At 34.1% G+C, this 16,566-nt stretch overlaps 1 protein-coding gene across 1 annotated transcript in view; it reads right to left on the bottom strand.

Moving 5' to 3' along the window:
• The window catches only part of LOC118847131 (receptor tyrosine-protein kinase erbB-4), a 275,926-nt gene that overhangs the window by 118,225 nt on the left and 141,135 nt on the right, over nt 1–16,566 (bottom strand). The window contains exon 14 of the mRNA XM_036755723.1: nt 9,215–9,259. Within this exon, the coding sequence (XP_036611618.1) occupies nt 9,215–9,259 (45 nt within the window). The remainder of the gene's footprint in view (nt 1–9,214; nt 9,260–16,566) is intronic.

Raw genomic sequence — 16,566 nt, 5'->3', positions numbered from 1 at the left:
AGAAAAAAAGAAGAAAAAGTGGAATACTTCTTTGGAAAAATAACTGACATGGAAAATAGATCCAGGAGAGATACTTTAAGAATTATTGGACTACCTGAAGGCCATGAGAAAAAAATAGCCTGGATAACATCTTTCAAGAAATGGTCAAGGAAAAGTGCCCCAATAACCTAACACCAGAGTGTAAAATAGTCATTGAAAGAATCCACATGTTATCTCCTAAAAGAGATTCCAAAATAAGAAGTCCAAGGAATATTGTAGCCCAATTCCAGAACTATCAGGTCAAGGAGAAAATACTGCAAGCAGACAAAAAGAAACAATTCAAATTAAAAGGAGCCATGGGAAGGATTACATAGTACTTAGCAGCTTATACATTAAAGAATCAGAAGGTTTGGACTATGATATTCTGAAGGCAAAAGAGCTTGGATTAAAATCAAGAATCAACTACCCAGAAAATTGGTGCATAATCTCTCAGGGAGGAATGGAAATTCAATGAAATAAGGGACATTCAAATTTTGCTGATGAAAAGTCTAGACCTGAACAGAAAATTTGATTTTCAAGAGAAGCATTAAAAGGTAAACAGGAGAGAAAAGAAAAGCATAGATGTTACTCGATAAAGTTAAACTGTTTATTTCCTTACAAGGAAATATGATACTGGTAACTCTTGAGACCTGTATTTTTATTATGGCATTTAGAAGGATATACATAGAGAGTATGGGAATAAATTGAATGTGATATGATGATAAAATAATTAATTAGTGGGTGAAAAAAGATTGTACTAGGAGAAGAGGAAATGGGAAGGAAAAATAAGGCAAATTATATAACAGGAAGAGGCAAAAACCTATCACAGTAGAGGAAAGAAGGTGGGGCAAGCATTGTTTGAACCTTACACTTATTGGATTTGCCTCAAAGAAGGAATAACATACACATGCAGTTGGTTATAGAAAGCTATAACACTATATAGAGAAGTAGGAGGGAAAAGGTGAAAGAAAAGGGAGGGGAGAATAGAAGAAAGGGAAGAAATAGTAGGGGAAAAGGGAAAGAAAGGGAAGAGTGCTGATAGAAGAGAGGGCAGAGTGAAGGAGGTGGTGGTCAGAAGCAAAACACTGGTGAGGAGGGAAAGGGTGAAGAGAGAGAGAAAAGTATAAACTGGGGGCAGGGTGGAATAGGATGGAGAGAAAGACACAGTTAGTAATCATAGTTGTGAAAGAGAATGGAATGCACTTTCCCATAAAACAGAAGTAGATAGCAGAGTGGATTAAAAACCATAATCCTACAATGTGTTGTTTATGGGAAACACATTTGAAGCAGAGGGATATACACAGAGCAAAGGTGAAAGGCTGGAGAAGAATATATTATGCTTCAGCTGAAGCAAAAAAAGCAGGGGTAGCAATCCTGATCTCAGACAAAGCAAAGGCAGGAATAGATCTAATTAAAATAGATAAGGAAGGAATCTATGTCCTACTAAAACATACCATAGACAACGAAGTAATATCATTACTAAACATCTATGCACCAAGTGGTATAGCATCCAAATTCTTAGAGGAGAAGTTAAGGGAGTTACAGGAATAAATAGACAACAAAACTATACTAGTGGGGGACCTCAGCTCCCCCTCTCAGAACTAAATAAATCTAACCACAAAATAAACAACAAAGAAGTTGAGAAGATGAACAGAATTTTAGAAAAGTTAGATATAGTAGACCTCTGGAGAAAATTATATGGGGATAGAAAGGAATACACATTTTTCTCAGCAATACATGGTACCTACACCAAAACTGACCATGTACCAAGGCCTAAAAATCTCACAATCTAATACAGAAATACAGAAATACTAAATGCACCCTTTTAAGATCATGATGCAATATAAATTACATGCAATAAAGGGCCATAGAAAGATAGACTAAAATTAATTGGAAACTAAATAATCTAATCCTAAAGAATGAGAGGGCCAAACAATAAATCATAAAACAATCAATAATTTCACCCCAGGGAATGACAATAATGAGACAAAATACCAAAATTTTTGAGATACAGCCAAAGTGGTTCTTAGGGGAAATTTTAAATCTCTAAATGCTTATATGAATAAAATAGAGAAAAAAGGACATCAATGAATTGAGCATGCAACTAAAAAAGCTGGAGAAAGAAAAAACTAAAAATGCCAAATAAAATACTAAATTAGAAATTCTGAAAATTAAAGAGAGATTAATAAAATTGAAATTTAGAAAACTATTAAACTAATAAATAAAGCTAAGAGCTGGTTTATAAAAAAATAAAATGGATAAACTTTTGGTTAATTTATTTAAAAAGAAAGGAAGAAGAAAACCAAATTACCAGTATCAAAAATGAAAAGGGTGAACAATAATTAGGAGCTATTTTGCCCATCTGTATGCCAATAAATCTGACAATCTAAGTGAAGTGGATGAATATTTACAAAAAAATATAAGTTTCCCTGATTAACAGAAGAGGAAATAAAATACTTAATCTCATTTCAGAAAAAAGAAATTGAATAAGTCATTGATGAACACCCTTATAAAAATATCTGGGGCCAGATGGATTTACAAGTGAATTATACCAAACATTTAAAGAAAAATTAATTTCAATTGGGGGAAACAGGGGAAGAGGAGTCCTATAGGATTCTTTTTATGACACAAATATGGTGCTGATACCTAAATTGGGAAGAACCAATACAGAAAGAAAATTATAGACCAGCTTACTTAATGAATATAAATGCAAAAATTTTTAATAAGATATTCACCTAGAGATTATAGCAACTTATCATCACAAGGTTAATACACTATGGCCAGGTAATATTTATACCAGAAATGCGGGGATGGTTCAATATTAAGAAAACTAGCATAATTGACCATATCAATAACAAAATTAATAGAAAATCATGATTATCTCAATAGACGCAGAAAAAGCTTTTGACAAAATATAATACCCATTCTTATTAAAAACACCGTGGAACATAGGAATCAATGGAGTTTCCCTCAAAATGAAGAGTTGCATCTATCAAAAAGTAAGCATCATATGTAATGGGAACAAGCCAGAAGCATTTCCAATAAGACCAGGAGTGAAACAAAGATATCCATAATTATCATTGTTATTCAATATTGTAGTAAAAATGATAGCTGCAGCTATAAGAGAAGAAAAAAGAAATTGAAGGAATTAGAATATGCAATGAAGAAACAAAACTATCACTCTTTGCAGATGATAAGATGATATACTTAGAGAATCCTAGAGAATCAACTAAAAACTATTTGAAATAATTAACAATTTTAACAAAGTCACAAGATATAAATTAAATTCACATAAATCATGGACATTTCTATATGTTACTAACAAAGTCCAGCAGAAAGAGGTAAAAAGAGAAATTCCATTTAAAGTAACTGTAGACAATATAAAATATTCAGGAGGCTACCTGCTAAGGCAAACCCAGGAACAAAATTACAAAATGCTTTTCACACAAATAAAGTCACATCTAAATAATTAGAAAAAATATCAGTTGCTCATGGATAGGCTGAGCTAATATAATAAAAATGGCAATTCTACCGAAGTTAATATACTTATTCAGTGTCATACCAATCAAACTATCAAAAATTATTTTATAGAGCTAGAAAGTATAGTAACAAAATTCATCTGGAAGAACAAAAGGTGCAGAATATCAAGGGAATTAATGAAAAAAAAATACGAGGGAAAATGGCCTAGCTGTACCAGACGTATTATAAGCCAGCAATCATCAAAAGTACTTGGTACTAGCTAGGAAATAGTCGTGGATCACTGGAATAGATTAGGTATGCAAGATACAGTAGTCACTGACTATAGTAATCTACTGCCTGATAAACCTAAAGACTCCAGTTTCTGGGATAAGAACTCACTATTTAACAAAAACTGCTGGGAAAACTGGAAAATCATATGGCAAAACTAGGCATAGATCAACATCTTATACTGTATACTAACGTAAAGTCAAAATGGGTGTACACAACTTATTTTTCTGTTTCACCTCCTTTTGATATATTAGAGTGCGGTCAAGTATAAAAACTATGTCACTCTTATCTTTTTGACCTTTCCTCTATTCAAAAGTAGAACAAAAATGTACAAAGTACAGTGGGTTAGAATATACATAATGAAGAGCATCAGTTTTTGTTTATTATGGAACAATAGTGTATGAGGCATACATTCTAATGTGACTGAATTTGGAAGATTTCCAAATTCCAGGCTGTTCACATTCAGTGAGCTGAAGTAAAACATTGCTTTTTGTGGATCAGTACTATACATGAGAGGTACTGAATTACAGAAAGCAGTCACAATGAAAGAACTTCATGGATGTTGCATTATTACATTTCTTGGTCAGTGTATGATTTGAACATATGTTAATAAGATGAAACGTTTTTGCAATGTACATTTGATTATGGAATATAGTCAAAACTGGGTATAGATATCTTAATTGTGTTTGTCTCCATGAGTGTGTATATGTAATATGTATGGAAAATATATGTATATATGTGTTAGGACTAGATTATAAACCTGCCAAAGAACAGAAAATAGTCATATCTATTTTATTAAAGTCCATGTAGAAATAGTAGGATAAAATGCATGTCAAAATATTTTACATCAAAATTAGAACAAAAAATAATAAAATTTGCTGTACATATAAATTAATATGAAATCTTGACAGTCAGTCAAACTAACCAAAAGTTACAATAGATATTTAGATCATTTAATATAAAAGGAAAAGTAGGAGAATGCTCTGAAATACTAGGTGTCATTTGGGGAATAAGTACCATGTTCTAGAATGGGCTAAAGTAAAAAAAATGTAGACTATCCCATCCAATTTACCTGGAAGAAGTTCTAGCAGCAGTCTGTAAGCTAAATGGAGTGTGGAAAACCAATTTGTGAATTGTAGAACTGGGAAAGAATAACACAGGTTTGAAAATGCAAGCTGATAAAGGAAATTGGAAACATTTCACCAGTTTTCATTTAAAACTTCAATTTTTCTTCTGCTGATTTAGACAGCAGAATTCAGCATAATGGGGCAGTAGGGAATAGAAACGCTAAATATGTGGTACAGAGACACTCTTAGTATAATTTACAGTGACCAAAAGAAAACTAGACACATTAAAAAAGTCCAGATACAGTGTGTTCCATAAAAACCAACTTCTCATCAATGACTGTCCTGTGTCCCTGTCTGTCAGTTAAGACCTAGTTCAATTTAGTGACTTCTTTTACTCATAAAGGTTAAACTTTCACCTCTAAGTAGACAAACTGCAGAATTTCAGAATTGGTGGGGAACTCAGTAATTATCTAGTCCGACCCATCATATGAAAGGAATTCCCAGTAAGGAAAGCAATTTTCCCAACTCTCTCTCTCTCTCTCTCTCTCTCTCTCTCTCTCTCTCTCTCTCTCTCTCTCTCTCTCTCTCTCTCTCTCTCTCCATATCTCTGTCTCCCTCTGTCTCTGTCTCACTTCACAGCTCCTAACCTTCACTGCTAATAGAATATTTCTGCCTGAATTTCCCAGCCATACTGCCATATACATAATATACACCAAACCAAGCTTATCACTTCCACCTACAAAATCAGTCCTCAATCCACTGTTTCTCTAAGAGGTACCCTGTTTTCCATGTCTGAAGCTTTGGTAATGCCTTCTCTCCTCTTTTTCTTCACTTTCCATGTCCATTAAATAACTAAGTTCTGTTTCTCCTGGCTCCAAATATTTTCTTTCCATCCTTTCTAATTTTACTGTCATCCTATTATTATAAGTCTTGCTCCTCACACCTCCATTCCATTCCTCATAGCTGGAAGATATTTTCCTTTTTCAGAGATCTAATCATGTTACTTGGAACAACTAAATGTCACATTGGACAGAATGCCATGCCTGGAGTTAGGAAGAGCTGAGTTCAAATCTGGCCTCAGACACTTACCAGTTGTATGACTCTGGGGAAGTCACTTAACCCCATTTATCTCAGTTTCCTCATGTGTAAAAGGAGCTAGAGAAGAAAATGGCAAATCACTCCAGCAATTTTCTACATTTTCTAACTCAGTTCAATAAAAATTGGTTGTATTTATTATGCCAAGCATTGAAGATCCTCTATAACTTGAACCACCCTAGCCTTCCTGCCTTATTTTATGTTATTTATCTCTAATTTCTCAACATTCTAACCAAACTTAATTGCCCTGTCTCCCAAACAGACCCTATACTTTACCACTTCTGTGCATTTAATCATACTATCCTCTATTTCTGGTGTGTTCTTATCACCTCCTCTTTGCTTTTTGAATTCATCTTTTAAAGTTCTAAATGAAAAATCTCCTTCAAAGAACATTCCTATATCTTCCATATTTATAAAACATTTTTTTCTTTAAAAGACATTACTTGGTACTTTATAATGCCCTTCTGCATATATGATATTAAAGAGTTATTTGCATACCTGCCATATGCCCCCACTAAATAAACTGTCACCTGCATTAAGACAAGGACACTTATTCCTCTAAACTTTGTTTTTCACCATGTCCTAGAACAGTTCTTTCTATAGCTAGGAGATTAACATTTATTTCATTGAATTAATTAAAATCACAGCTTTAAATGTCATCAGAGGATGAGAAAAATAGAAAGGACTTTTGAGAGATTTTCTTGACCGTTCTTTCATTTTAATACAGGTTCACACTTGTATGGGCCTAGTGAAGAAAGAATTTATTGCAATTTTAAGTTTATAGAATAAGGAATTTGCTTAGAATCTTTTCCTGATCCATTTCAATGTCCCCCAAAAAAACCCCACAGTCACATCTAGCCTTCTTATACACGTACTGAAGCCCATCTAAGTACCAAACTGGCTTCAAAAGCAGGCTTCTGTTCAAAAGCAAAAAGAAATACACTGAATATTTGCATACTGATATATATATATATATATATATATATATATATATACATATATATATATATATAGAGAGAGAGAGAGAGAGAGAGAGAAATAGGTACAGATAATAGATAGATATAGATACAAATCTCTATATAGATATAGATAAATATAGATATATACACATACATATAGATATAGTTATATAAAACTCAAGTCAATTGAACCAATATTTACTAATCACTTACTATGTTCAAGGCACTGTGCATAAAAAGAAGAGAACAAAATTGTCTCTACCCTCAAGAAGAAACAACACATATAAAGATAAGTAAATACAAATTAATTTAAGGAGAGAAAGAGGCACTACCCAAATTGGGGAAGCAGAAATTGGGAAAGTTTTTAAGGAAATAGAACCTGAACTGAGCTTTGAAGGAAGCTAAGAGGTGGAAGGTCAGATGGTTTCCATACTAAACAATGACCTATAGGAGCACTGAGGAGGCAGATCAAACACTGAGTTCAGGAAATAGTAAGGAGGCCAGTATGGTCAGAACAGAAAGAATAAAAAGGAAGTAACATGAAATAAGCCTGGAAAGTAGCTTGAAGCTTTACTGTTAAGGGCTATAAGATCTTAGGTGAGAAGTTTGCATTTTAACCTAAACATAATTAGGGAGCCATTGAAAATTTTTTCAGCAAGAGAGTGACCTATTCCATAGGGTGCTAATTTTGGCAACTTTGTGGAGAATAGATGAGAAAAAGAAAGATATTAAAGGTGGGGAGACCAATTAGAAGATTATTTCAGTAGTTAGGGGTGGTAAAGGTCTAAACTAGGATAGCAACTGTGAGTTGGAAAACAAATGATTTCCTCTTCTAATTAACAAGATTCTGAAATATGTAGAACAGGTGCTATCAGCTCCTTGAAATAAAAATCTATAAAAATATAAATCAAAACTTAAAAGCTTCATCAGTTGTAAGACTTTGATAACAATACCATATGCAGGCTACCCAAATAGTCTACTGAGTATAACGGCTACTATTGAATAACCAGACATCAGGGATGGAAAAGTACCATGATATCAAGACATACAATGACAACAAATGTGCTGTCATGCAAATACATGGGTGACATTAGTGACCTATTGTCCATTAAGTATGTTCTTTTTTTGGCTTTCTTTTCTTCTTATTGCATGATGATATTCACACTCTTTCTTTGGCAATATGGTCACATATTGTCATATTGTTTAACCAGCTTTAGGAGAAGGGTATGGAGTAGATGGTGTCCACGGAATATTGTTTTCTCTTTGAAAACCGAGATGGAACTTTAGTCTCATCAATTGAGCTTTAGACCATGGCAAATAATCGCCAGTGAGATTGAGGTCAATTTGCTTGGAGTCAATTCTTCAAAGCTTTTGATTTCACAGTTGGTTTTATAGGAAAAATACTTATAATGCAATAGCATATATAATATCAAATCATTTAATCTACATAATTCAGTTGTCATTATTCTACTTTGATAATTGACCTGACCAAAAGTCCCAGTTTTCTACTTGTTAAGCACCAGTTAAAAGATCCTAAAAGATGCAATGGTCCTCACAATAAGGGTATGAACAAAGAGCCTGAAAATGACAGTTTTTCACAAAATTTTTGATGTGCAGATGTTTTGCTGCTGAATGGCAAAAATTACTATGAAATATTTCATTCAATGAAACTGGAAGACAAAACCATTATTGAGCACTTTGTAGTAAACATACCAACCAGTTTATATTAGTTAATTTTTTTAAAAAAAATCAGAATCTAGCTATCAGCCATCAAAGATTAATTTAGGGAATGGTTTAACCACATACTTTTACATTCCTCCATCATGAATTTGCCTTTCTGTAATCACAGAGCTATGAATTTTAAATTTTCCAGTAAAACTCTAAGTAACTGGCTTGTCACTATGTTTTTATTTTCTAGGTTAACCAGTGACATTGCTGAACCAGACTTTGACATTTTACTGGATGGGGATGGGGACGTTAATAAATAGCAATGGAAATTCTGGGTATTTCTATAAATCTTTCTTGATCCATAGATTATTAACTAAAATAAAAACTAAACTGGTTAGTACTTCTTATCTAGGGTAACTGGGAGAAGATTTGAGAGACAAAATGGAAACATGGTAGATGTTACCTAGCATGTTGTGGTAAAGTGGAATGGCCCGTCCATGGGTAGTAAATGCAGTCATGACTAGAGGGACCGCTACACCTGCAGGCAATTACAGAACAGAAAATATCACTCGCCATTCACAGGGACATGCACACTCATGCACCCTGCTCACACTTGGAGCATCAGGAGGGAGAAACATGGGAAGTAAGCACGCCAAATACCTATCCATCAGGCCGATGCAGTCATCAATACTTGAGCCTATGCACCTGCAGCATATCCAGATATTTTTAAAAAGAAAAGGAAAGAAAAAATTAGTTATTTTCAGAGGGATTAGAAAAACAAATATTTTACATATCAAATTCCTAACTATATTTCTTGGGTGTTTTCTAGGATCCCATGAAATTAAAATCTGAGACAAAATAATTATTTGATGTAAATGCAGTGAAAAAATGAAATGATCTTTCAAGGAGAGTCCATATAAAATAAGGACAGAGTGAAGAAAACTGATTTCTGTGTATCTCTTCCAAACAAGTAGAGCCTTTTCAAAAATTTGGAGATCCAATCATTTTGTTACTTTCACACATATCTGTATTGTTGAAAACCTGACAATTCAATGGCAATACCATGATTGCTCTTATAAAACTAGTTTGTTTTAAGATTCATTTAAATTGACGTAAAATATCATTAAGAAAATTGTTTCATTACTCTGTAACTTAACGTTAACCTTAGATGGATTTGGTTAAGAGTGGGCATCCAGAAAGTTAACATGCTGTTGGATTCAGCACAAAATCAACCATGAGATTATATTCCTTAATGGCAATTGCCCTTAAAATATACTTAAATCTAAACATGACTTCATTTTCTACCAAATAACTTATTTTACTGAATTTCAGTTTAACTTGACAGTCTCCTTTAAAATAGTCTTATTCTGACAGGCCAATGCCCCCCCTCCAATAAAAATAAAACACCAGTGGTGGGTGTGTGTGTGTGTGTGTGTGTGTGTGTGTGTGTGTGTATGTGTGTGTGTGTGTGTGCTCAAACTTCCATAATATGGAAGGCAATAGTGGTGAATAAACATCCACTCTGCAAGCAAATAAATAAGATGCGGTCCAAGTAGTTAATGAATTCCTTGAGGTTTAACCTAGCATGTTGTGGTAAAGTGGAATGGCCTGTCCATGGGTAGTAAATGCAGTCATGACACAATTACTTTTGTGTATCTTGTCTGTAAAATGAGCTGAATAAGGAAGTGGTACAAAAAGTTAGACACGACTAATCAACTAAACAGCATACATTTGTATATGTATATAGAAAAATGAATGAACAATTTATGAAATTTAGATGTCAAGTAAATTATCTTTTGTTTGCCTTCTGATAAACCTAATTTTTCCCCCTTCAGAAGTTCTTTAAAGACTCTTTCGGCCCCAACTTACTAGCTCACTTATGAACTGTAAGCATGGAGTTTTTTAGGCTTTCATTCTCTGAAACAAAAGAGCAGTTCAAAATTAGAGCCATTGTAAATGGGCATAAAAGTGCTTCCCTTTAAATGTAGACTGTCCTTTATTACTTCAGATAATTCACAGAAACTAGTGATCTAAAACATAAAAAAATTAATACTAGCTAAGACAGCCCATCTTTTGACTTTTTAAATATGAATCTTAACATTTTGCTTGTTAAGAAGTTCTTCTTCATTAATAGCTAGACTAAAGTGAGACAAGATGAATTATTAGCCTCCTCAGCTCTGGGACATTAACCTGTGAATCAAGTTACAACAATGGTGACTTAGCATATTTAAAGAAACATACCACAATACATTTGGATCAGCATCATAAGGCTAGACACACATATCTATATCTATACAGTCTTCTTAGAATAGCATTTTTGACAGACAAGGTTTTTGTTGTTATTGCTGTGGTTCTATTTTGATTTAGTAAACTAAGTAGCAGACTCTAACTCTCCAAATGTGGGGAAAATATTAAGTACTGAATTTCTGCCTTTGATAAACCCAGAAGAAGATATTTACAGGTGAATTTTGAATGGGAAGAAATCTGAAAATGAACTCATATAGACTTTTGGCTCTATTTCTCTAATGTGGTTACCAAGTTCTATTTATAAAGGCATTATTTGTTCTTCTTCATATTAGACTATAAACTATTTAAGCTCCTAAGGACAGAGGATCTTTCTTGTATTTGTACCCTTAGCACTTCACATAATACCTGGCAATTCAATTCAATCAACATGCATTAAACACCTACTATGTGTCAGGCACTGTGAACATAGTAGTGGCTTAATATATGTTCTGCTGATTAATTTGTATCCCCCAGATGATGACTGTACATTGTAATTATTTGCTAAATATTTGATGAATGAATGTTATTTAAATGTTTTTTGAATTGGAATAGAATTTGTATGGAAAAGGTATGAAAAATTAGATATTGAGAATCTCTCTTGATTCAAGTCAAATACTAGCTCTTAAAATATTTCCTCAGTGGTACAAGTTCTATTTCATTGCTTAGTTCACCATGTAAAAGTAGCTCCTTGGCATATTTAATTCATTTTTATGGTCCAAAAAATTCACAAAAAAACTAAAATGTTATTAGCAGCTGAAAAATAATGTTGCCAATTTAGGCTTATTTGGGCAAAGTATTAAAATTCTTTGAAAGAAATAAACACTCCAAGTTGCACATTTTCAGAAGCAACTGAGGTAGATGCACATATCTATCTATCTATCTATCTATCTATCTATCTATCTATCTATCTATCAATCTATCTACCTACCTACCTACCTATACTTAAATTATATCTAAACAATACATCTAATGCCTTATTCCAAGCTAGGATTTTAATTCAAATCTTCCTGACTCCACAGGAAGCACACTATCCACTGTGACACCAGCTGCCTCCTGGCTAGACATTGATCTCTTACTCTATACAGTGACTACAGTGGAGGAACACCTAGTTTGGTTGCTTCCTTACAGCCATCATGTTTCTCAAGTCCAGGCTATCAAAGTTTATTTTCATGCACCCAGAGATATCTTAGATGATCAGCAGAAGGCTGACAGCTCCCTAATTTCTATCAAGGTATTTTCACATTTTTCTACATTATTAGCACCACTTCTATATTTAATCTAATAAAGCTGGAATTGATTGATGTTCAAAACAATTAAAGGTCCCAGTGAGATGGAAACAACCAATTTATGGTGGCTACTTTTTAATGGTTGCTTTGAACGTTTTCCAAATAGAAATTTGAAAATATTTATTTGACTGACAATAGAAATAAACCATGCACTAATAAATCTTTTGTGTTTGTAGGATATCAACAACATATTAGAGCAAAGCACATAATTTGTTTTTAATGGACAAATGAATTTCCCAAAAAGAGGAATTCTAATCATATCTGGCATCCAACTTTTTAATTAGCAATTGATGTGAAGAATCATATTCTGTACAAAGTGATAGAACACAATGTCATAAACCAACCCAAGGTCTCTTATGCCATGAAATAGCATGTGTTCCTAACCAAGCCATCAAACCTGTAGGGAAAGGAGTTTAAATGGTGAGACTGGTAGCCTTCTAGTTTCTTTGATAGATATTTCAATCTTTTTTGGAATAATATCATTTTCGATCTGTGGAATGTGGTGGAATTCAAAAGAATTTTTGGGCAGAAATATGTGCCATTAATTACATAAAACTTAACAACTTGGCAGGAGGACAAGGTTCATTTTCTTAAAATACATCTTTTCATAAACCAGTTTCCTCTGGGGAATTCTATACTGATGGGTTTGTTAATACATAGAAACAACTTTGGAATGTCTTCTGAAGTGACTTCTAAGCCCCAATATAGAAGAAACTAATTGACTCCATTCTCTCTAGGGATATAGTCTATAAATAGTCATGTGTAGATTATTCTCATGAAAATTACTTTTATGAGAAAATAGATGTATAGGGTTGGCAGTAACTGATGTTCTCTAAGGTGATTTTTTTGATATTAAAAAAGTTCTTACATTTTCCCCCGTGTCTTTGATATCTCTCTTTCCTTCAAATACCTTTAAAATTGATTCCTCAATTCCCTCAGAATGGAGTCATCTCTATCATGGACCAACGCTGTCTTTACCTGGTCTAGCTGTTATTCTCTTCCCATCTGTGTTTTCTTCAGGGCATTTTTATTTCCTCTAAAAAGAACATAGTCTTGTGATGTTAGAGCCCAAATGTGGTCAATTCATAATCCTTGATGATGAAAAGCTGATTTAATATATTGAATATTGTCCAAAGGGCAATAAAGAGATGTATAATGGGCACAAAAAAAGGTGCAGTGGGTTACATACAGGGTATTATGACACAGAAATAGTAGGAAAGATGTTATAAAATGTGATTAAAAGTTGGGCTGGGGGCAGCTAGGTGGTGCAGTGAGTAGAGCACTGGCCCTGGAGTCAGGAGGACCTGAGTTAAAATCCGGCCTCAGACACTTGACACACTTGCTAGCTGCGTGACCTTGGGCAAGTCACTTAACCCCCACCACCCTGCATTCCCTCCTCCAAAAAAAAAAAGTTGGGTTGGTCATATAGCAAGCACAAGGAATGTGATGAACAATCTACCTGGTCTGGTTATATCCTTGTGATTTCAGGTTAACTCAAGGAATCCATTAGCATAAGGTGTATACACCATGTTGAATTTATGGAAGGATATGAATAAGAGTGATAAACAGTGATGTTTGGGTTGTAAACTCCTATTACTAGAGGATAGAACATATCAGTTGGAGCACATTTACAATGAAGCACGGGAGTATTGGCAGTCACAGCATGGATGATACGCTAGTTAACCAAATTCATAGAGATTAACATATAAATAAATATTACATTACTATTTTATAACATATATGTAATTGTATAACTGTGTGTGTGTGTATGTGTATGTGTTTGTGTGTGTGTGCTTTAATGAAATATCCATTGTAATGCCTTTTGGTTGAATGGAGTTGGCCCTTAATTTTCAAGGTCTAAGCTAGGAAAAAATAAGCTCTGGAAAGTTCAATTAAGCTAAAAAGGCTTTGACCAACATCTTGGATATAAAAGGACTATATTGTTCTCTGGGGCCCAGCCAGGATAAATTCAAAGAGACTCGTCAACAGATTGGCCCTAGTGATGACTATTTTGTCTGTGGGGGAATGACCTGGCCATGGAAGGATTATTGACACTGATGAAATGACATATCCTTGAGGAATTCAGACCAAAGTATGTACAGCTGATACATTCTATGTCATTTCTTATGACCGCGTTATTGCCAGTAATAATGCTGCAGCCCATGCATACCCACTGTGTCTGTCTATTGATCTTTGAGTGAAGCTACAATTGTGAGTCTTCTGAGATCAAAGTGTTATGTGATTCATAGCCCTATAGAATTATTATTACAAATCTTATTTGAAAGATATATTTATATATACATACATATATACACACAAACATTTATATGTATTGTGTGTGTGTGTGTGTGTGTGTGTGTGTGTGTGTGTGTGTGTGTGTGCGTGCATAGCAAAAAACAGCTTGGTACCATTGAAGGTCATTTAATTTCCCCAATGTAATATATCATGCCTCCTTTGTTCCTATTACATTCTCATCCCAGCTCAGTATTCAACAGCTCTACCTGTCCAAAGTACATGTACTGGTGGGTTAAAACCAATAATTCACTCACTCAGCTGCTTATCATAATATGAATTATATGGATTCTTCATCTGCTTAATTTATCCTGGGAGGATTATTAGGGCAATCACTTTTGAGTTATCATGCATCTCAGTGAGAAGGATTAGTAGTCTTCTGGATTTTGATGTAATCAGTGCAATGTTATCCACAAGCCAGAGTATCTTGACATCTTCACCATCTATTGGTATTTAAAAAGGACAAGGTAGGCTACTGGATAGAGCATTAGACTTCGAGGCAGGGATCCTGAGTTAAGCTGAAGATATTTACTATATGTATGATACTGGGCAAATCACTTAAGGTTGAAAGGTTATTTCAGCCTCAGTTTCCTCACTTCTAAGATAGAGAAAATTACCTACATTAGAGGGTTATTTTGAAGATCACAATAGGTATCTATATCTATATCCATATCATTTATAGATATATGTCTATGTATATATAACAGCAATATATGCAGATTACATATAATATATGCATGTTTGTAAATGAATATATGTGTATATATTTATACAGATACATATGTGTGTATCTTCTATTTGATAAAAGTTTAAAATTTGTATAATTGTTGGGAAATCTTTCTTCCTTTTGTATTTTGTGCAATTCTTCTTCTATGACACTGGAAATATACATGTCCTCCATGACACTAGAAACATCTACTTACATTTAGGTGACACTGGGTGCATCTCAGTAAAGGATAAACATTGATAGGTACTATCAACTCAGAAACATTTCAGAACAGGCCTTGATGATTGTTTGTATGTGTGTATGTATGCATGTATACTTGTCTGCATGAATTTACTCATTCATTCATTCATTTACATAAATTCAAAGGCCAGCCTAGATAAATTAGGGAAGACTCAGGTCTTGAACTTTTTGTTCATGAAACCCCCTACTATAGCATGGAAAGCTAACATCTGGATTAGTAAAAAGAATACTGCATCAATGTAGTCACACGTTTTGACAAATTTAAATATAAGTATTTCATCTGAGGCACTCATTATGACCAGCACATTCAACATAACTTCAGTGGAGTAAGTGCCTTTTAGATTTCATGTAGATGATTTTGGTTTTTGGGTGTCATTAAAAAAATTAAAGATAAGTATTTTCTAAAATGTGATGAAAAGGCCATTACAATTAACTTAGTTCTTAGGTTATCAAACTAGCACTTTTGAGACTTATAAAAGAGGTGCTGGTGGCTATAGGAGAAGCTGGCCTAGAAAGCCTATACCTTGAATCTCTAAGGTCAGGTAGACATTTGCATGTTATTAAACACATTTCAAAATTAAAATAGTCATTAGTTGCATACTTGACCAAAGCCTGCATGATATTAACATGGGCTAGTATGGCTTTTTATACTAAATTTGCAAAATAAAAATCCTCCATATAATGTATTTCATCAAAAGCTTTCAAAGTAGAGTGCTGGCCAGTAATAGAGCAGAAATGGGTACTTCGAAGTCCAAAAATCATAGACTCAGGCTTGATTCACTTGTCTGAATTCAGTGATCTTAGGCATCAGGGAGGCTGCTAGAAGAAGGGGGAGCCTAAGGCTAAAATGCAAATGAAAAACACACAGGGTTGAATCAATCATTAGAGACTCTGTTTAGGCATATGCCCCTGAACATGATGCATTCCAATTCTCTCTGCCCACAACTCTGTAGCATCACCCTGCTGAAGGCTGTTTCCTTTGTATTTGCTTACGGTTCCCAGGTGAGATTTTGGGATTTGTTCTGTAATACACCTTCATCCTCCTTCCTGGCCAAGATCCAAGATCTTGCCGTTCAGAGAAAACGATCTCTTTTTCACAGTTTCCTACTTCTATCTTCCCGCCTATATGTATTTCCCTTCATTACATAACTGTGATTTAAAGGAGCTGGGAGGAAGACACA

Source organism: Trichosurus vulpecula, chromosome 4 (genome assembly GCF_011100635.1).
Source record: "Trichosurus vulpecula isolate mTriVul1 chromosome 4, mTriVul1.pri, whole genome shotgun sequence".
NCBI lineage: Eukaryota > Metazoa > Chordata > Mammalia > Diprotodontia > Phalangeridae > Trichosurus > Trichosurus vulpecula.
The sequence above is the reverse complement of the archived record's forward strand: the minus strand, read 5'-3'. Positions and strand labels throughout refer to the sequence as shown.